This window comes from Heliangelus exortis, chromosome 3, assembly GCF_036169615.1.
Source record: "Heliangelus exortis chromosome 3, bHelExo1.hap1, whole genome shotgun sequence".
NCBI lineage: Eukaryota > Metazoa > Chordata > Aves > Apodiformes > Trochilidae > Heliangelus > Heliangelus exortis.
The window spans coordinates 11547192-11565304 of NC_092424.1; the positions used below are offsets into that span (position 1 = coordinate 11547192).

At 45.6% G+C, this 18113-nt stretch overlaps 1 protein-coding gene across 1 annotated transcript in view; it reads left to right on the plus strand.

The window, feature by feature from the left end:
- Positions 1–17363, plus strand: part of VIT (vitrin) — a 36968-nt gene extending 19605 nt beyond the window's left edge. The window contains exons 9-18 of the mRNA XM_071739163.1: positions 143–181; positions 283–339; positions 963–1025; positions 5308–5355; positions 9909–9971; positions 12734–12881; positions 13083–13186; positions 13710–13936; positions 15934–16447; positions 16986–17363. Coding sequence (XP_071595264.1) covers positions 143–181; positions 283–339; positions 963–1025; positions 5308–5355; positions 9909–9971; positions 12734–12881; positions 13083–13186; positions 13710–13936; positions 15934–16447; positions 16986–17164 — 1442 coding nt within the window. The 3' untranslated portion in view covers positions 17165–17363. The remainder of the gene's footprint in view (positions 1–142; positions 182–282; positions 340–962; positions 1026–5307; positions 5356–9908; positions 9972–12733; positions 12882–13082; positions 13187–13709; positions 13937–15933; positions 16448–16985) is intronic.
- The last annotated feature ends 750 nt before the right edge of the window (positions 17364–18113 follow it).

The following is an 18113-nucleotide window of genomic DNA, read 5'->3' on the forward strand; positions in this document are numbered from 1 at the left end:
GAACCATATTAATGAAAACTCTGTATATATGAACCATTAACTCTGGCAGGTATAGAATGAGACTCAGTGAAAAAGCCAGGTAGCAGTAGTCCTGTATCAAACATGGTATAAATCACATTTTTCCATTTTGATGTCCACATAGGACAAGTTCAGGCTGCCCAAGGAAGAGGACAGAATACAGGTATGTCCCAAATTAACAATAACTAGTAAATTTGTATTTCTAGAATACTAGAAAAGAATGTGTTTAAGTTCCATGCACTAACCAGGATAATATTTTCAAAGCATTCAGGGGCACTTCCACCTCTGCAAGTGACAGGAATTTTTTACGACCCAGTACAGGTAAAGGTATTACAGTCACTTCTCTAATTTCTCCCTGTAGCTAGTTCCACCATTCCCATCTATTGAATCAGGCAATAATACACCCTTTTTCACTCTTAACTATGTTTATAGTGTGATGCAGTGAGAGCAGATATCACACTGTTTATTGCGTGATGATAGCCTGAGTTTTAAGAAAAATTAATCAGGAGTAATTAAACTTAGAATTGTTCTCGAAATAGTACTCTAAAACTACTTAGAAAGGTCTTTTATAACATTTGCTGTTGCAAAAATTAGAGGGGAATTTTGTGTCTGTGTAAGTTTAGGAGATGAAGACCTGGCCTTGATGGGAGACATGTGGCTTCAATTTCCAAGCCCTGAGCATCTCAGGACTCACTACCAGTTGTCCCAGTGCAGCACTGAATAGCTGCCCCATATAGCTCCTACTAACATTTTAACTATTCTGCTTTTGCTGATCTCTTTCAGCTTTTAATTTTTTTAAATCCATAGTTTCCATCTTTCTTTTCCATTTAGTTTGAAAATACGTGCAGAAAAAAACATTTGGGGCCACAGCATCCCTTGCACTTGTGCTGCTCTTTCCTCCTCCACTGGTGTCTAATTGCTCTCCTCTTTGTTGGATCACACAGGTATTCAGCACCAAGACCCTGTTGCTGCCTTCCAGAGGGCTGCCAGCTCTCCAGCCCACCTGGGTGAGAAAGATTTTAGCAGCAGACTTCCTGCTCTCTTTCACAGTTTTAGCAATTAGCCTTCAAGCAGAATTGCAGACAGTTTTCATGTGTCCTGGAGGACGACCAGGGCGAGCTTCATGCACTGAATGCCAACGAGCAGCTTCCTGAATGTGAAAGGCAAAGGACAGCCCGGGCACTGCTGAGCTGTTCTTTCAGGCCGTGGGAATCAGCATCTACTGCAGTGTTTGCAACTTTCCTTATTTGTTAGTCAAAATAAGAAACAAAAAAACAGCTCTGTGCAGCCTATGGGGCCTGACATCAAGCTAAATCTTCCATTCCTCTTGTTCTCAGGAGCCTCCAGGTTGATTGTCACTGTAGAGGTTTCCTTTAGTATTGAGGGTAGAAACCATCACCTGCCTTTTCCTTCCTCCCTGGCTGTGCAATTCATCACCCTTCACCAGCAAACAGCCCCATCGAACCCTGCAAAGTCATCAACAGCTTCCCAGGGTTCCAGAGCCATGGATGCACATAGAAATACTGACCTTCCCTTCACAGGACTGCAAGGCTTCTCAGAGACAAATTTTGTCCAGGATGAGGGATGGGAGTCAGGCATGAGCAAGACAGTCAGGGCTGCCCCTCACCAACAAGGGCACAGACCCCCAGAACCCCTACAAGAAGAGCAGAACAGGTCTGGTGGTGGTACCCAAGGCCAGTTGACAGCCCAGGTTTTTTGGCAACTCCCCAGCAATGAGGCAGGGTGACCAGCTGAAGCAGGACACCAGACCAGCAAGGCAAGGTCAAAGTCAGGATAGCAAGGCACAAGACTAGGGACAAGTACAAGGAGAAAAGGTGAGGATGTGTGATTAGAGGCTGTCCCCAAGCAGTATGGATGAAGGCACCACAGATACCTTCTGCAGCCTTACTCACACCGAGCTCCTTGCTCACAGCTCCACCATTGCAACCAAACCTGGGCTAAGGAGACAGAGCTGTGCTGCAGCAGAGCTGACTCCCACCATGGGTAACCAACCCCCCCTGGGGAGGGAGAGGCACAGAAATCTGTCTCTGGGGCCCTGAGGGCTTTGGCAAGAGCTGGGAAGCACAGGAGAAGTATTGCAACAGAAGCAAGCAAAGTGGAGGTTGATATTGAGGTCAGAAGTTATTATGCAGTAGGACTTGATGGATAACACTGGCCAAGTAAGTTTATCCAGTAACCTCCCCATCAAAATGACAATTTGTAGTTGACCTAGTTGCAGCATATTTAAAATGGATACACTTCTCCTCCTCCCAAGACTTAACTCCGTTTTCTCACTTTTCTACCCCTTCTCCTTGTTTCAGACTCCCATCTCTTCCTTCTGGTTTCCATCCCTGTTTGTCTTCCTCAATTTTTTTGCCACTCTGGTGTCACAGTCATTTCTTTTTTTTCTAATCTCACATTTTTTGTGCTCCCCCAATTCTCACTTTTAGAGAGGGAACAGAAGGACAGTGTTTTCATGGACTAAACAGCAGAGCAAATATGTTGCCTATAAACATATCAGAAATAGTAATATATTAATTATGTGACACCACATAGATAGCCTGGGGATAGCCTGGGGTGGCAGACCTGCCTTCCTGGTGGGGCTGAAATGGGAAGAGTCCTAACATCTGGACCAGAGGTTTCTGCTGGCCAAATCTTTGCCAGAGAAGGAGAACACAGAGCTGAGTCTTGTTTAAATCCAAGTCACACTTTGACTCCACCTAATGGCTTAAGGCACCTCAAGGTCCCCCCAAACATGATTACAAAGCACAAACTCCCACCATGAATGATTCTGTTTTCTTCATCACCGAACAAGAAGGGAAATACCCACAAACACATACTTGCCATATTCCAAATGAGTCCTGATCTTTTTTTCAGCCTGAATGTTGGCAGCACAGATGTGTTGCTTCCAAGCAGCCAAATTTTCTAATGATCAAAGGGAAATTCCTGAACTACTCCTTGCTTTCTTGGAAAGGAGAGTTGTTTTTCTTGATCCTACCAAGCCCACGCTTGCTGTTCTGCAAAAAACAGGGATCAGTTCTGTGAGTTTGGCCTGGCTGTCAAGGAACATCCTCTCACTGGCTCAGGTTAGCAAAAAGCTGAGAAATGCTGAGAAAACACTCTCCCCAACACACCGGTTGCTTGCACAGCTTCTCTCTGAAATTCTTCAGAAGGTCCTGATTCTTCCAAACTCACAATTCACATTAACTCTCTTGAAATACCATTTCAAGACCATTGTACTGTAGCATGGTGCTGGTTTTGCTGGGTTTTATAAAGACCAGTCTTGGAGTATTTTAAAAAATAACCCTGAATTTTCATGGGTATGATCAAGTGGAACAAAAAAAGTCCTATCTCCTTATAAGAATAATCATTTCCCTTTCAGATTCATATTTCTTTGACAACTTTCTTCATCATGTGCCTAAAAGTACCTGCAAGAGCTTTTTCCTGGATTTATGGGCCCCTCAGAAAGCTGTATATTCTGCATATTTGCAGCCAGCTACCCAAATCCTTGGCACCCATCTAGTGCTTTTTCCATTAAGAAGGACAGCACACAGGCTCTCGTGGCACAGAAAGTTTTACAAGGGTGTGAGCCATGAGAAGACTGCTCAGAGAAGCAATAAACAGCTTGCACTCATAGATATTTGAACAGACCAGAGCATCTGCCACTAAGAGAGTTGATGTAGTTCTTGAGAAGAGTGGATCTAGAAAAACTTCATCGTTGTTCCTACTGGCAAAAAGCAATCTTTTCCTTTTTCAGCATCTGTCTGTCTTCCTGAAAAGGATCTGCCTGTCTCTTCTGAGTTTAAACAGTCAGAGACCTTAGAGTAGTCTGTGCTGTGAGGATAGTCCCTAGCATCTGGCAGCAGAAGCAAACCAGTGATACATGGGAGGTGCACATCCCATTGCTCTGCATCCTTCAGCTCCCATCCCTATTTATGAAGAGAAAAGATGGGCAGATCTTTGCACAGCTCCTTGTGACTGGTTCTATGTGCTGTGCAGTTCCTACCACATTTAGCACATTTTCACTGCAACTCATATGGCAGCATAGCTATAAAAATTACTTAAGAAGTGCCAGACCTTCTTCGTGATTTGTTCTTTGGCTGGTTTGTTTGTTTTTTTTTCAGCAGGTTAGGAGGAAAATAGGCTCATGTGAATCTTTTCTTTTGACAATCACTGGACATTTCTCCACTCTGAGAGGGTGAAACACACTTTTTGAGATTATCTACTCACAATCAGGTTGCACTATGATCTCTTGTTCACACATTGGCCACTGTGATGACAAATGAACATCAGCTCTTCTTGTTGGGTTGGGTCCTCTTGCTCTGCAAACTGCATCCCTTGCCCCACTATCTCTTGGTTCCTCATGACTCCTACCCTAAGGGAGATCTCTCATCTTATTTAACAAGTCTCCCTCCCAAAGAGAATCTGATAGCTCTTGCTGGGATGGCAACCTAAGGACAAGGTCAGTGCTCTCACTGGGCTGGAGGACACTGGCAAGCCATGACTTTTTCCAAATCTATCCTGTGATTTACCCTCTGGCTCAGGTCAAAAGCTCACCAGCTGCCAGTCCGAGCAGGCCAACTCAGGTTAGGGAGGTGGTATGGCTTCAGTGGACCTGAGCTTTGTCTTTGTAAACCACAGTGAACAAACCTGGAGATGGGCTGTGAGGGGACAAGGATCCTGATCACCACTGCTCCTTGGCACTGTTCTTGTCCTAGTCAGCTGCAAGGGCTTTCGTCTGGCTGTAGCCCAAAGCAAAACATCCCTTTCTCAGGAAAGCTCTTCAGCAGGCTACAACACCAAAGACATTTTGGGCTTTATTTATGAAAGCAGCAATTTTGATGAAGTTTTCCATGCCTGATAGGCTACAAGCAAAATTTAGACAACTTCTTTGATTTTGGATGGGCTGAGGGGATAGAGAAATGTGTAGGTGAGAGGTACTTGCAGATTTGCAGGGGAAAACAATCTAAGACAAGCAAAAGTGTACTCAAGCCACTATACTTGCCCCAGTATCAATGCAATTTAGAGGAAAAAGACCAAAACAGACCTGAAGAGGCATATTTAAAATCATTAAAAGGATTAGTATTCTGGAGGCAGTAATGCAAGGCTCCCAAATGTGTCTTGAAGTAAGTGCATAAAGGTTTCCAGGTTTACTGATTTCCTTAGCTCCTAGTTCTTAATGATACTTCACTGCATAAATTGACCTTTCTAAACTGAGTCAGGATTTAGTAATCTCAGGCAATTCCACTATTTCCAGTAATATTTTTTCTTCTCTTTCATGTGTGAAAGCAATGGAAACAGACTCATGGAAACCTGGATTGAGCCTTTTTGACACAGGTAACTATTTAAAGCATCCAGTAACTTGTCTGGGAATAAGTGGTTTGCATCACACATAGTAAAAACTATATATATTCATTAGGCCCATGGTACTGCTGATAACAATCTCATTTTAAGGGGTAACAGCATTATTTAAAATTACAAACTAGGTATGTCATTTAAATCTTAGTAGTTAAAATTATTCTGTGCTTGCATTAGTCTTAAATTCCTGCCTAAAGCAGAAGAACAGATGAGCTCAGGAAAGAGTTGGCAGATACTATGTGGGAAAGGGGTTCTAGCTACTGAAATCCATTTGTAACTAAGAAAGTATTTTGGGAATACCACAGTTGGGGGTTGCAGTATAGAGCTACAATACATGAAGAAGATAAGAGAATATTCTGATGTCAATGTACTTAGGAAAGATGTTGACATAAGGAAAGGAGAGTTTAAGCTGAGCATAAAAAATAATAAGCATCATTGAAATTCTCTGATTTTTTTAGCCTTAAAAACTTAAAAAATAGGGAGATGGCAACATTTTTATGATTACTGATGAGCAAGGGGGGGGAAGAAACCCTATTGTTGTAGCAGGCTCTGGTAGCAACAAGACCAAAGCTTGTGCAACCCTTAACAGGGAGTAGTTACCAGCTGCAGCTTCTATGCATTCAATATTTAAGAGATCCCCTTCCTTGGGAATATTTAAAGCAGACTACACAAACTACAGTCCAGTTCATGACAGGGCACTCTCTCTCTTATGAAGGGCTGGACCATTTTACATAAATATCTTTTTCATCATCTTTTTTGGTTTTGGAGAGGGCTGTGCCTTGAACACTCTGCTTACTTCAAAGCTGAGGCATGGCTTATCTGTCACAAGCAGCATGGCCCACATGCTTCAGGGTCAGCAGCAGTGCCTGTGGAGCCAAAGTTTGCATTGTACAAACATGACCAGGTCTCCCTTCTGAGCCAGAAAAATGAAGCAGTTCCATCCTCTGTGGCCTAAGCCATCAGAGGGCTTCTTTAGAAAAAAAAAAACAAAAAACCTACAGCACTAGGGCCAGGATGCAGAGGGGTATTTTGAGGCATAAAATGACAGACTGCATTAAATGCAATGAGAGGCTGGGCATGGGGAAGGGATGTTGTATTAACAGTTTCTCAGGAGCTGAAGTGTCTGTGTAGACTCATGTGATAAAGTCTGATGTATTCAGATTGTCACTTCAAAGGAATGCTTTCTGGCATGGATGTAGTCACCGCTGTCTTACTTAAATGAATGGGAAGTTTAATCAGCATGGACAGCTGTGACAATCAGTGAAGGGAACTTTAATTAGCACGGAGCAGACTGCCCATGCAGTGAGTTGAAATTCCCATGGCAATAACAACATTAGATTGGACTGGCAGAACAGGGAGGCCCATGGAGAGTGGCCACCTCCACAGTTAGTTGGGGAAGATTATTTGGTGGGTGACCTTACTGTTACGCTAAGCACAAATTAACCAGATGACCCACAGCCTTCGAGAGCTGGCAATTGCACTGGCAAATAAAAATGAAAAGTGCTGCATTGCCTACACATCAGCTTTCCCTGATGACAAAGTTAATGTCAGCTGTGTGCCTGGGTAAGGAATGCAGATTTTATTGGATGCAGATAAAGACATGAGGCAGATAACTATGCATTAGCTTTCCTATACAATTTAGTTGCTGAAATTAATGACTCATTATTACCTATTTTCACTACAGTGTTAAATCCATCTAATTTCTGTTGTGCAAATAAGGCAAGAGGGGGGAACTGCACATATGGGACACCAAGCTGGCACATGGGAGGCATGAGGTGCACAGGCTGTAGGATGAAGTGTGGCTCTGGTCTGTTACTGAGGAACTCTTATGTGCCCATGTAATTAATTACAACTTGTACTGGGACACAAAGAAGCATGGGAGCAAGCTGCCCACTATTTCAGATTTTACAGAAAAGAAACTGCAATCACTCTCACGTAGGTGGTTGACAAAGAGAGGCTGCGTGCGGGTCTAAGTCATTGCTTCCTTTGTCTCTCCCTCTCACATCACCCACAACTTTTACATCAGATAAACCCACAATAATCCAGAAAGAGCCTCCCAGCCACCCTCTGCCCAGGCCAGAGGGTGAGCAGTTTTAGGAAGTTGGGTCCAGCCCATCTTTAACCTCTTTATTTCTTCCCAGTTCAACTCCACTTTCTATCTTCTCCTTGTCTTCCACAGACACCAGGCAAGCAGGGGGGGCAGTGGTGGGGCAGAAGCAGGCAGGAGGGTGATTGTCAAGAGAAGGGCTCTACCGTTGGCTGGTGGGACTGGTTTCACCACCTGAAAGTGTCAGTGGGACTGTGCCTGCAGGCACTTACATACAAGCAAAGCAAGGGCCAAAAGGAGCCATTTCCAAATCACACTGGCAAGATGTGATACCCAGGTTTGGGAGGCCATGGCTGCTGGTGGAGTGGCAGGGTCACCAGATTTAAGTGCACAGCACAACCCCAACCTGCAAAAAACACTTGGCCTTGTGGTCACTTCCTTAAAGCACTCTCCTGCAGTTCCTGTTGCTGCACCTGCACAGGAATTTCCTTGTGCCCTCAGAAGTTTTGGCCCCTGGCACCAAGACTTTAAAGACTGAGTCAGGTCAGAAACATTTGCTGCAGTAGATGTCACTGGACAGAGCTGTTTTGCATCACCCCTGTTCCAAACCCATCACTTTTCCTCAACCAGGAGCCCATGCCCAGCCTCAGGCAGTGCTGCCCCAGCACCACCACTCTGCCTCCCCTGCTGATGTTTCCCCCATCCAAACGGGCTCCTGTGGGCAGCCTCACACCCCCAGGAGACCTGGCCCCTGTTCCTTGCCTGGGAGCTCATCCCAGGTGAGCAGAGGAGGGGCAAGACAAGAGGCAGAAGCCAGCAATGTGCTGGTCAACAGCTCCAGCTGGGAGATGAAGGCAGCTGGAGCCTGGCTCACCAGCCTGCTTTTGAACTGGGACAGCCTTCTCTGGCAGGAGAGGGTTGGCTCCACTGTGTGGGGCTGAAGCATTTCTGGTACAAAAGCCAGTGTCAGGATGGGTACAGATCCCCTGTGCCCGGAAAGAATCTGCTCCCAAGCTGGGGTAGGAGCACAGAGAGGCCACGCACAGGGACTGCAGGCACCACACGCACACTGACAAAAAGCAACATCAGCCCCAAGGCTGTCCTCCCTTGGCCAGTGAAATTCTCAAATACAACATACAAAGAAAGTGCTAGCTCTTGCCGTACACAAAAGTAGGGTTAATTGTTGTGCCCTTTACCTATTTTATTTGTGAGGGACCACAGAGCTCCTGCACAAGGCCAAGCCCAATGCTCCAGCTTAGTGTCAGGTCTCTAGTGAAAGGCAACAGCAGATTTCTGGGGAAACTCTGGCACCTAGTAATTTCTCACCTTTTTTTTTAATATATATTTAGCTCAGACTTTCTAAAGTTGCCTTTTTACTGTCACTCTGAAGTCTGTAGTCTTCTCTCAATTTATGTGACGATGAAGATTTAAGGAAGTCTTCCTCCTTTTATCATAAAAATGAATACACAGTTTACAAAAATAACAAGCTATTCTGATGGTTTTTTTGACCAGCTGCTTCCTTCGTGAGTGTTCCAGTCTTGTCTGATCACTGCTGTCTCTTCCAAAGATTATACCAGCTAAATCCCCTTAATCTTGTCATGCTGTAGTGAAAAGAAGCTGCTCTTTGCCCTTACTCAGGAGAGAGATGCTGTACTGTGAGGAGACTCTCACCAGACATTCAAGTCATGAGTGAAGTTCAGCATTTTCAAACCTTCTGGTGGCAGCCTGATGATGCTCTGTGAGTCAGGGCATCTCATAAGGACATAAGCCCATGTTCCCTAGGCTGCTACTATTCAAATATCTCAGTTAGAGCCTCAGCTAAAATCCCCTAGTGACCCGTGAGACTGTTTCCCATGACTTGACTGTAGCTCTCTGCTGCTATTTGCCCCGTTTCTTTTGCACTTTCAAAACTAACCAGTCCTCCAGGAGCACCTGAGGAGCTGTGGCTTGCATTGCTTCCCCAGATGTAATGTGGTGGGGTGAGACACTGGTCATGCCACCTTCTCCAGACAGAAAAGCAACGTGTTCAATCAGTAGCTCATCTGTTTCAGACATTGTGCAACTCACAAGGCACAGGTGAAGCATGGCAAGCCAGCAGGGTGGGAGCACCAGGTCTCTCAGGGGCAAAGTGCTGGGAGGTCACCACCTCACACTGTGGCCACCAGCCTCTGCACCTGAGGAACCCTCTCCTTGTGCATGCTGTTCTCAAGCCCTTGCAGAGAGGACTGACTCACAAAGCGGAATCAAAGTTGATACTTGGAGAGATTTTGGTGGGACATTTAGAAATGCTTAAGCTCGTTTACTCCTAGAAGTGACATAGGTGGAAAAAGCTAAGCTTCAAGGCTAAGCTTCTCTGCCTCATTTTCCTCTCACATCAATCCTCAGGCCAGGGGGGACTCTGCAGCCACGCTGTTGCCTGCTTCTTTCCAGAGATAAGGGCAGCCACCGAGCACACACTGATGGAGCCTCTCCTTTCTCTCTCTAGGCTTCAGCTCAAAGGAAGAATTGAATCCAAAGCCACTGGAGTCAGTCTCCCAGGGGAACCCAGGTACGTACTTCAGAATTAACTTCATAATTAGGCACTACCATTTCATTAATTACACGTTGCAAGAATATGTTAAAATTAAATAGCAAAAGGTAAGTTTTCAAGAAAGCTTAAGAACTTGAGAACTATATTTTTCCCGTGCAGAGAGGAGCATCGAGTGCTCTCTGACAACCCCTCCCATACACATAATTGGTTTTTGCTTCTACTCAAAAGGAAACAACATCCAAGATTTACTATACCTGGGTAGGGGGATGGTGGCTTCTCATTGCTACCTCTTCCTGCACGGCATAAGCTCCATGTTCCTGGGGTGCAGAGCTTCACTCAGGGACTTCAGCAGTGGAGGACAGCAAACCAACAAGCTCCGGCCAGGGTTAGATGAGTGAGCAGTCTCCCGTGGCTGTGCTGAGCGCAGGCACCCACCCCACAGCAGTAGGTGGGAGGGAAGGAAACCACCTGAGAAAGGGATCTTCTTGCCTACCCCAGCAAGAAGAGAGGAGAGGCAGAGGGAGCACTGAGAGTCCCTCAGCCCATCTGAGGAATGGAGATGTAGGGGGCCCTGCTCTGAAAAATAAATCTTCCACAGCCCTCTATAATTAAAGACAGAATTGCCCATTACCTCATCTTGAGATGGGGCCCAGAGTAGAAGGAGAAAGAGAAAGCAAGCACTCAGTGGAGAGATGGGGTCATCTGCTGCCTCCTCATGGGAAGCTGCCCTGGAGAGGGGGCTTCACCCTCCCACCACTGCCTGGGTCCTCTCCTGGGTCCTCTCTTGCCCATCCTCCAGCAGCTGAATGCCGTTTGCCACAGAATTGGCATTTTAAGGACTCTATGCATTAACTACTGAACCAAATGTCTGTGTACTCCCCAGTCCTCTTCTTAATGCTTAAAAGTATTTTTTAACCTATCAAAGATGTCAAATACATCTACAATTGATACAGAAATAAAGGAAAGAAGAAGAAGAGGGGCAGAACCTGCCGTAGAGACCCAACTGCACTGCAGAGAAGCACAGTTCAATGTAGAGGAGGGGAAGGCAAGCACAGCTGTGTTTCAGCAGTTGAACACCAGAATCAAAACTCTCATCTTGCTGATACCTCCAGGACCACAAAATCAGATCTTGTCTCCCTGCAGTTCAGATCCCTACACAGCATGTTTATCCCATGCTCTTGCAGAGTCCCACTGATGTCCCAGCACCGAAAAAATTCTGCTCTCTGAACCCTCCCTAGAAATTGTATAACAGTGTATGTAAAACTTAACATGTCCAGACCCTGCTGGCTAACAAACTCCCCACTTTCCACATACAGACTGCATGGTGTAGCCCTCTTTGAAGGACAGGAAACTTAGGAAAACTTGGCTGTTAATTGAGGTATTATTATTTGTTGTGAGTTCCCGCCCTTGCCCCACCATTTGCTGTGAACGGACACGGTTCTCAGTCACGCTTCTATAATTCAGCATTATTAAAACTAGAAAACCAGACAGCTACGGGAGAAAAAATTGAAGGTAATGAGATGGGAGGCAGTTGCATAAGCCAGTAAGAACAATTGGTGCTTTGTAGCCTTCAGGCTACCTAATGATTAAAACACACTATTTTGGACTGTGTGATTGGTAGGAGACATCATCGAAGAGAAATCAAGTGATGGGGATGACCTGGACGCCAGAGGGGGAAAATGTTAATTAGCGCTCTACTTAAGCCAAATTTTGATTCCACTCCTGGTTGCAGTCCAATCGATGAATGTTTTATCTCTAACTTGCAGAGATGTAAAAGCAGGCTGGCAGCAAAGAAGTCAGCATTCACAGAAACACAAAGATAAGGTTCGCCTCTGTAATTAGAGGGAAGCGTTTGTTTGGGTGCAGGCGTAGCTTTTCTGGAACGTTGCTTTCAGCCCAGAGAGGCAACACACAACAGGGCACTGCACACACAGGTACCAGCCCACAGCTACATCTGAAAAGAGCCTCAGCTCAATCCAACCACACCAAGAGAAATCATCATCTGTGCAGTTGGCTCCAGCCCAGAATGAAGCTGCTGAACTAATGCAATTCAGAAGCACAGAGGTGCCAGGACTGCCATCAGCAGCTCCTTGAAGAGACCCCATAATGTCCTTTGCCCCAAGGCACATCCCGGGCATCACACATTTAGGGAACTGAGTGGGTCTTTCCTGCCTTCTGAGCAGCACTAACACAGTATGTTCCTGATAACATTTGTTATACCAATTAAACCCACAACAGCATAACCCAAGGAAATCCCTGTAGTCTGTGCTCTGTAGGTGGCCAGACTGCAAAATACAGGGGTCATGTCTGGCTTTACACTCTCACCACATCTGGGCTGTGAATAAAGTGGGCCAAGCCCAAGCCACTGCTCTGAGGGCACAGCACATGAGCCAGCTTCCCTCTGCATGGCTGGCCTCTCCTCCCTAGCTCCCAAATGTGGTGGTCCCAGGATGAATGCTGTCTCTCACAGAACTGGCATTTTAAAGACTCTACGCATTAACTACTGAATCAAATGTCTGTGTCCCCCCCGTCGGGGACAGCTTCTTGACATTTTGTCACCCAGCTTGAACACTGATTGGGAGAAAATTACACCAAGAACTGTGTTTACCAGTGTGCAGGGCACTCCTGAGCCCCCAGCTGTGACTTGTCAAAGGCTTTTTGGCAGAGCTCACACAGCAGCCGTCACTGGATGCAGACTTTTTAGGCTGCCGGCTGTCACAAGAAGCAGATCTACTAAAAAGGACTAAAAATATTTTCCATGTTTCTGCGTCTCTCCACAGACTGCAAGGTTGATTTGTCCTTCTTGATGGATGGGAGCTGGAGCATTGGGAAACGCCGCTTTCAGCTCCAGAAGCAGTTCCTCAGTAACATGGCTCGAGCCCTTGGCATCAGCAGTGCTGGTCCTCTGATGGGCATCGTTCAGTATGGGTAAGAGTTTCTTGTGCAGCTGCTCCCATTGCTGTGAGGCATGACTGGACACTCTGGCAGCTGTAGCTCTGGGAATGATGCACACTAAAGGTCTCATTCCAGCTTGCACTGGAGAGAGGTCCTACAGCTTTTGTGTTGTTGCATTTGAAGCAAAAAAAAAAAAAAAAACCTGACAAAACCTGCTCTCATTTCTTCTTTCAGTGATGACCCTTCCACAGAATTTAACTTAAAAACTTACACCAACTCTAAGGACCTAAGAAATGCCATTGAGAAAATCCCACAGAAAGGTGGACTTTCCAATGTTGGTAGGTGATGGAGCTGCTTGCATGTCTTCATCCTGGGGAGGGCTCCAGAGCCTGGCCTGCAGTGAGCTCTCACCTCCTCACTGGGTATGGAGGCTGTGACCAAAGAGTGCTTGGCCCTAGGGCAGAGCTGGCAAAGGGATACTGCTCCCACCATGACCTGCCTGCTCTGGTCCACGGCACTGCAAATCCATTGCAAGTGGTCAGGATTTAGCTTTCTCCTCGTGAGCAGGTCCCACCAACACATTAGGGGTCCTTGATAATCCAGTTTGTCACCTCCAGTCCCTCTGGTGGTGAGGCAAAGGAGGAGGCAGATTCTGTTCAGGGCAGGAGGGCTCAGGGGGCACTGGCACTGGCAGCAGTGACCTTCCCTCCTGCTCCCACAGCCACAGAAACTGCTCCCCCCAGCTCTCCCCAGGGCTCTAACTCTTGCTTGAATCAGCTCACTGCCAACCATTTCATGAAACATTATTAGGCAGAAGGCTTCTAGACCTGTAACTCATCCTCATCTCCTCTTTTATTCCAGGAAAGGCACTTTCATTTGTTAACAAAAACTTCTTTTTGGATGCTAATGGAAACAGAGGTGGAGCACCAAACGTAGTTGTAGTGATGGTGGATGGGTGGCCAACTGACCACGTGGAGGAGGCCTCTAGGCTGGCCAGAGAATCAGGGATCAACATTTTCTTTGTCACTATTGAAGCAGCTGCTGCAAGTGAGAAGCAGAACGTTATTGAACCGAACTTTGTGGACAAGGTACTTAGCGGGCTGGGCTCTGGCCAGCAGCTTGGCTCTGATTACATTCTCCAAGCTGTTTCATTCAGGGCATTTCCCTTTCCTTCTTACAACATATGGTTGATTCTCATCCTATTTATACTGTCTTGAAGTCTCCTGTAAAAAGAACCAGGCAGCAGTGCTGAAGTCAGAAAGGGATTGAAGTCAGTAAAGTTCTGGTTTGAGTTGCATCAGGGAGAAAATGGCTTTTTACTGACTTACCAACCTGCAGTTGTACTGCGACAAGAGGTTTCCAAAACATACAGTAGTGTGACAAAGCCCAGTTGCAGCCTGAGCTTTCCACAAGCCACTTGCTGTGCATCTCCCACCCAGCAAATGCTGAGGAGCCCTGTCAACCTAATGTCAGCATGGCATTTACAAACAGGTCCCATACATGCAAATGTTAAGACACCCCCAACACAGGCACATCCCAGATGTTCCACTGTTTTGTTTCCACTGTTGATCTGATGCAGGTTGTTCTTCCGTAATTTGTTTCTGCCACTAGGGACTTCATGGTAGCTCCTGGGAAAAGAGTAAAGCCCTGCTGTATGCAGTCAAAAAAGAGAATGCAAGTCTTAAATGATTTGTGTTTGGCACCATCAGTAGCTGCCTGCCTAGGAGTGCTTCAGGGCAAGCTGGCAGTGCCAGGCTGGGCTGGGCTCAGGAATCAGGGCTGCGGTATCTGGTACTTTCAGAAAACAGATCCCTACCCAAGCCATGTCACTCTGCTGTGAAATTATCACCCATGAGTATCAGAGCTGCTTCAGAGAGCTGTGCTCTCTCTGGTCAGCGTTTAATTGGATTGTAGTCTCATTTGCATGTAATGTTTTTAAAAGGGCAAAGCTACGCTGAGTCTCTGCAAATCTGCCAGGGACGCAGCAGAAGGGGGAATAGAGTGAGCTCAGCATGAGAAGGTAAAGAGGGAACAGCAGCTTGATACTGCTGCATTGTAACACTAAAATAGCAGCAAAACAGTAAGAGCAAACAGAACCAGGGAACAGTGAGGAGCCTGGGCTGGTGGGAACAGAAACTCCCATGGATCTGCTCAGCTTTACGCAAGTCAAGACCAGGCACCAAGATAACAGTGCCTCAGTCTTTTAAAAACCCCAGACATATACTCGTATTAAGTTGACAGATAAAGTCAGACTTAACAAAATGTTCCTACCCAGAGACCTGTTGCATGAGCATTTAAAATGTGCTAGAGCCAAGGACAATTTGATCCAGCCTGTCCACACCACTCCCACTCACTACACTCTTGACTCCTCCAACTCCTTCTTCTGTGCCACTCCTCATACACCTGTCCAACCCACACTCACCCTCTTTCCACTAACCCTATGGAAGTCTCACACAGATCTGCTCCCTACAGGTACTAATTTTTTAGTAAGTAAGTAATAATAACAAACAATATTATTGTTATTATTTCACAGAGCTAACACAATGGGTAATTTTTACAGTTTCTTGCATTTTCACCAAAATTATCACCATTTTTTACGCTGCCGGGAGAATGAGACAAAGTTAAACCAACTTCAGTCCCAGATTTTAGTTCAAGATAATAGGGCTTGTCATCAGGCAAAACTTTCCCTGTTGCCCTGAACAAGTGGAGCTCAAGGGAGACTCATTAACAGTACCTCTCTGAGTTGGATGCTTGTTTCTGCAAACAATATAACTCATCTAAAAAAGCTTGACAGGTGGCAAACATTGCATTTCTTTCACTACTATAATATAAGATCCATCCCACAGCATTAAAAAAAAAAAAAAAAAAAAAAAAAAAAGGGCAGGAAAACCTGTCTTGTTACACAAGTAGCTGTGATGTTATGTTGACATCATTTCCCAGGGAAGCAGTTGGTGACTAAAGGAGAGGCTACTTCAGACTCCAGAACTGCTGTTTCCAAGAGCCTGTATTTACAATTTAGCTATGTACCCCAGCTGAAACAACCAGGCTGAATTTCCATTGCATTCCTCCTTGTGTTACCTTGCAGGCAGTCTGCAGGACAAACGGCTTCTACTCCATCAACGTGCCCAGCTGGTTCAGCCTACACAAGGTGGTCCAGCCCTTGGTGAAGAGGGTGTGTGACACCGAGAGGCTGGCGTGCAGCAAGACCTGCCTCAATTCAGCTGACATTGGCTTTGTAATCGACGGCTCCAGCAGCGTTGGCACCAGCAACTTCCGCACGGTCCTCCAGTTCGTGGCCAACATCAGCAAAGAGTTTGAGATTTCGGACACCGACACCCGCGTCGGGGCTGTTCAGTACACCTACGAGCAAAGGCTGGAGTTCAGCTTTGACAAGTACAGCACAAAGCAGGACGTGCTGAATGCTATTAAAAGGATCAGCTACTGGAGCGGTGGGACCAGCACGGGAGCAGCCATCAGCTACGCCTCGGAGCAGCTCTTCAGCAAATCCAAACCCAACAAAAGAAAGATCATGATTCTCATCACAGATGGCAGGTCTTACGACGATGTCAGCATACCTGCCATGGCAGCTCACCAGAATGGTAAGCTCTGCTCCTGCTACCTGCTCTCCTCTGCATGCCTTGGCATTTATCTGGGTCACAGAAATGCAGTTTGCTACAATTTGAAAGCACTGGGTGAAATTTGTTGAAAGAAGAGTAGCACCTCACGCTGGGGTCTGACTGAGCTCCAACGAGAGCAGCATTTGCTTAACACCTGAATAAAGAGCAAAAATAAAAAATAATAAAAGAAACACCACCAAAAAAAAAAAAAAACCCCCGAAAAACAAAACAAACTTTAAATTTCACATAAATCTAGCAAAATGTAGCTCTGTCTAGGGGATCACAGGAGATTTCTAATGTCATAGTAACACAAGAAGCATCCTTTGGCTTTTCAGTCAGGATAGTCACACATCTTCCAACACAACTGTAAGACATTTGCATTGGAACAAGAATCAATTGCTCAAAAGCCTGTTTTTTAGACTCAGGACAGAAATTTTACAATTGTTTACAACTTTTTGCTGTTGGCAAAAACAGCAGTGAAAAATTTTATGCTCATGCTAAACTCTGGTTTTCTTTCCAGGAATCATAGCTTACTCAATCGGAGTTGCTTGGGCAGCTCAAGATGAACTGGAAGCCATTGCAACAGACCCTGATAAGGAGCATTCCTTCTTTGTGGATGAATTTGACAACCTCCATCGCTTTGTTCATCAACTCATTCAAAACATTTGCACAGAATTTAATTCCCAGCCACGGAACTGATGGACCCAAGCAAAGCAGTACCCTTGGGCTCCATGCTGAAGGAATGCTGAGTACCACAGCAGAAACACCAGCACTCAGTTCAAGAAATACTGGAGGTGTTCTTCTCTGACTCTTTCCACTCAGCAAGGCTGATTGCAGCTCTGTCCCTGTGCATGATAACGCTCTGTGTACACTGTTGATTTCTTTTTTTTTTTTTTTTTTTTTTTCTTTTTCTTTTTTAATTCTTGCAGGCTTCAGATTTGAATGGATAGCTAAAGAGGCAGTAAACACAGAGGAAATAACTGGAGTCGCTTGAAAAGCTGCTTCTAATATAGAGCCCTGGCCAGGGGCCACCTTCTTCCTGAAGTGGCCAGGTCCCTTCAGAGAGTAGCCATTCTACTTGGCTGCTGTGGCAGAAGCACCTCTGTATGGCACTGCCCACCAGACAACACTCAGGACAGGGCTGAAATACCAGATAACTTTTTTTCTTCTTTTTTTGGGGGGGATAGGGGGACACAACTTAAATTTGAGTACCTACTTAGTAGCAGGAACTCTATTCATACAGCTGCCTTGCCAGCAAGTTAAGCTTTAGCTATTGTAAATTCAAGCACTGAGATTTATCCAAACCCAGAGACTGGAAAGTTATAAGAGGAAAAAAGTCAAGCTGAATAGTCCCAAATCCACAATGCAGCCAACATGTAGGAACTGAAGTCTAGGCTTCTACAGCATTGCAGTGATCTTTCATTTTGAGAACTGCCATGTCTTCTTAGCTCTCTTGCTCTCGTCTTGTGCAGCCTAAAGCCTGCAGGACCACAGGAGAGTTTCCAGGACAGAGGAAACACAGAAAAATTGTGGGTTTAAGTTTCTCACCATCAGAAAAGCACTTGAGATCCACCTCTCTTGTTAAATGACAGCTCAGAACAGCTGAGAGCAGCCTCTAGTGTGAGGAGAGTTTTTTCAAAAGCCATTA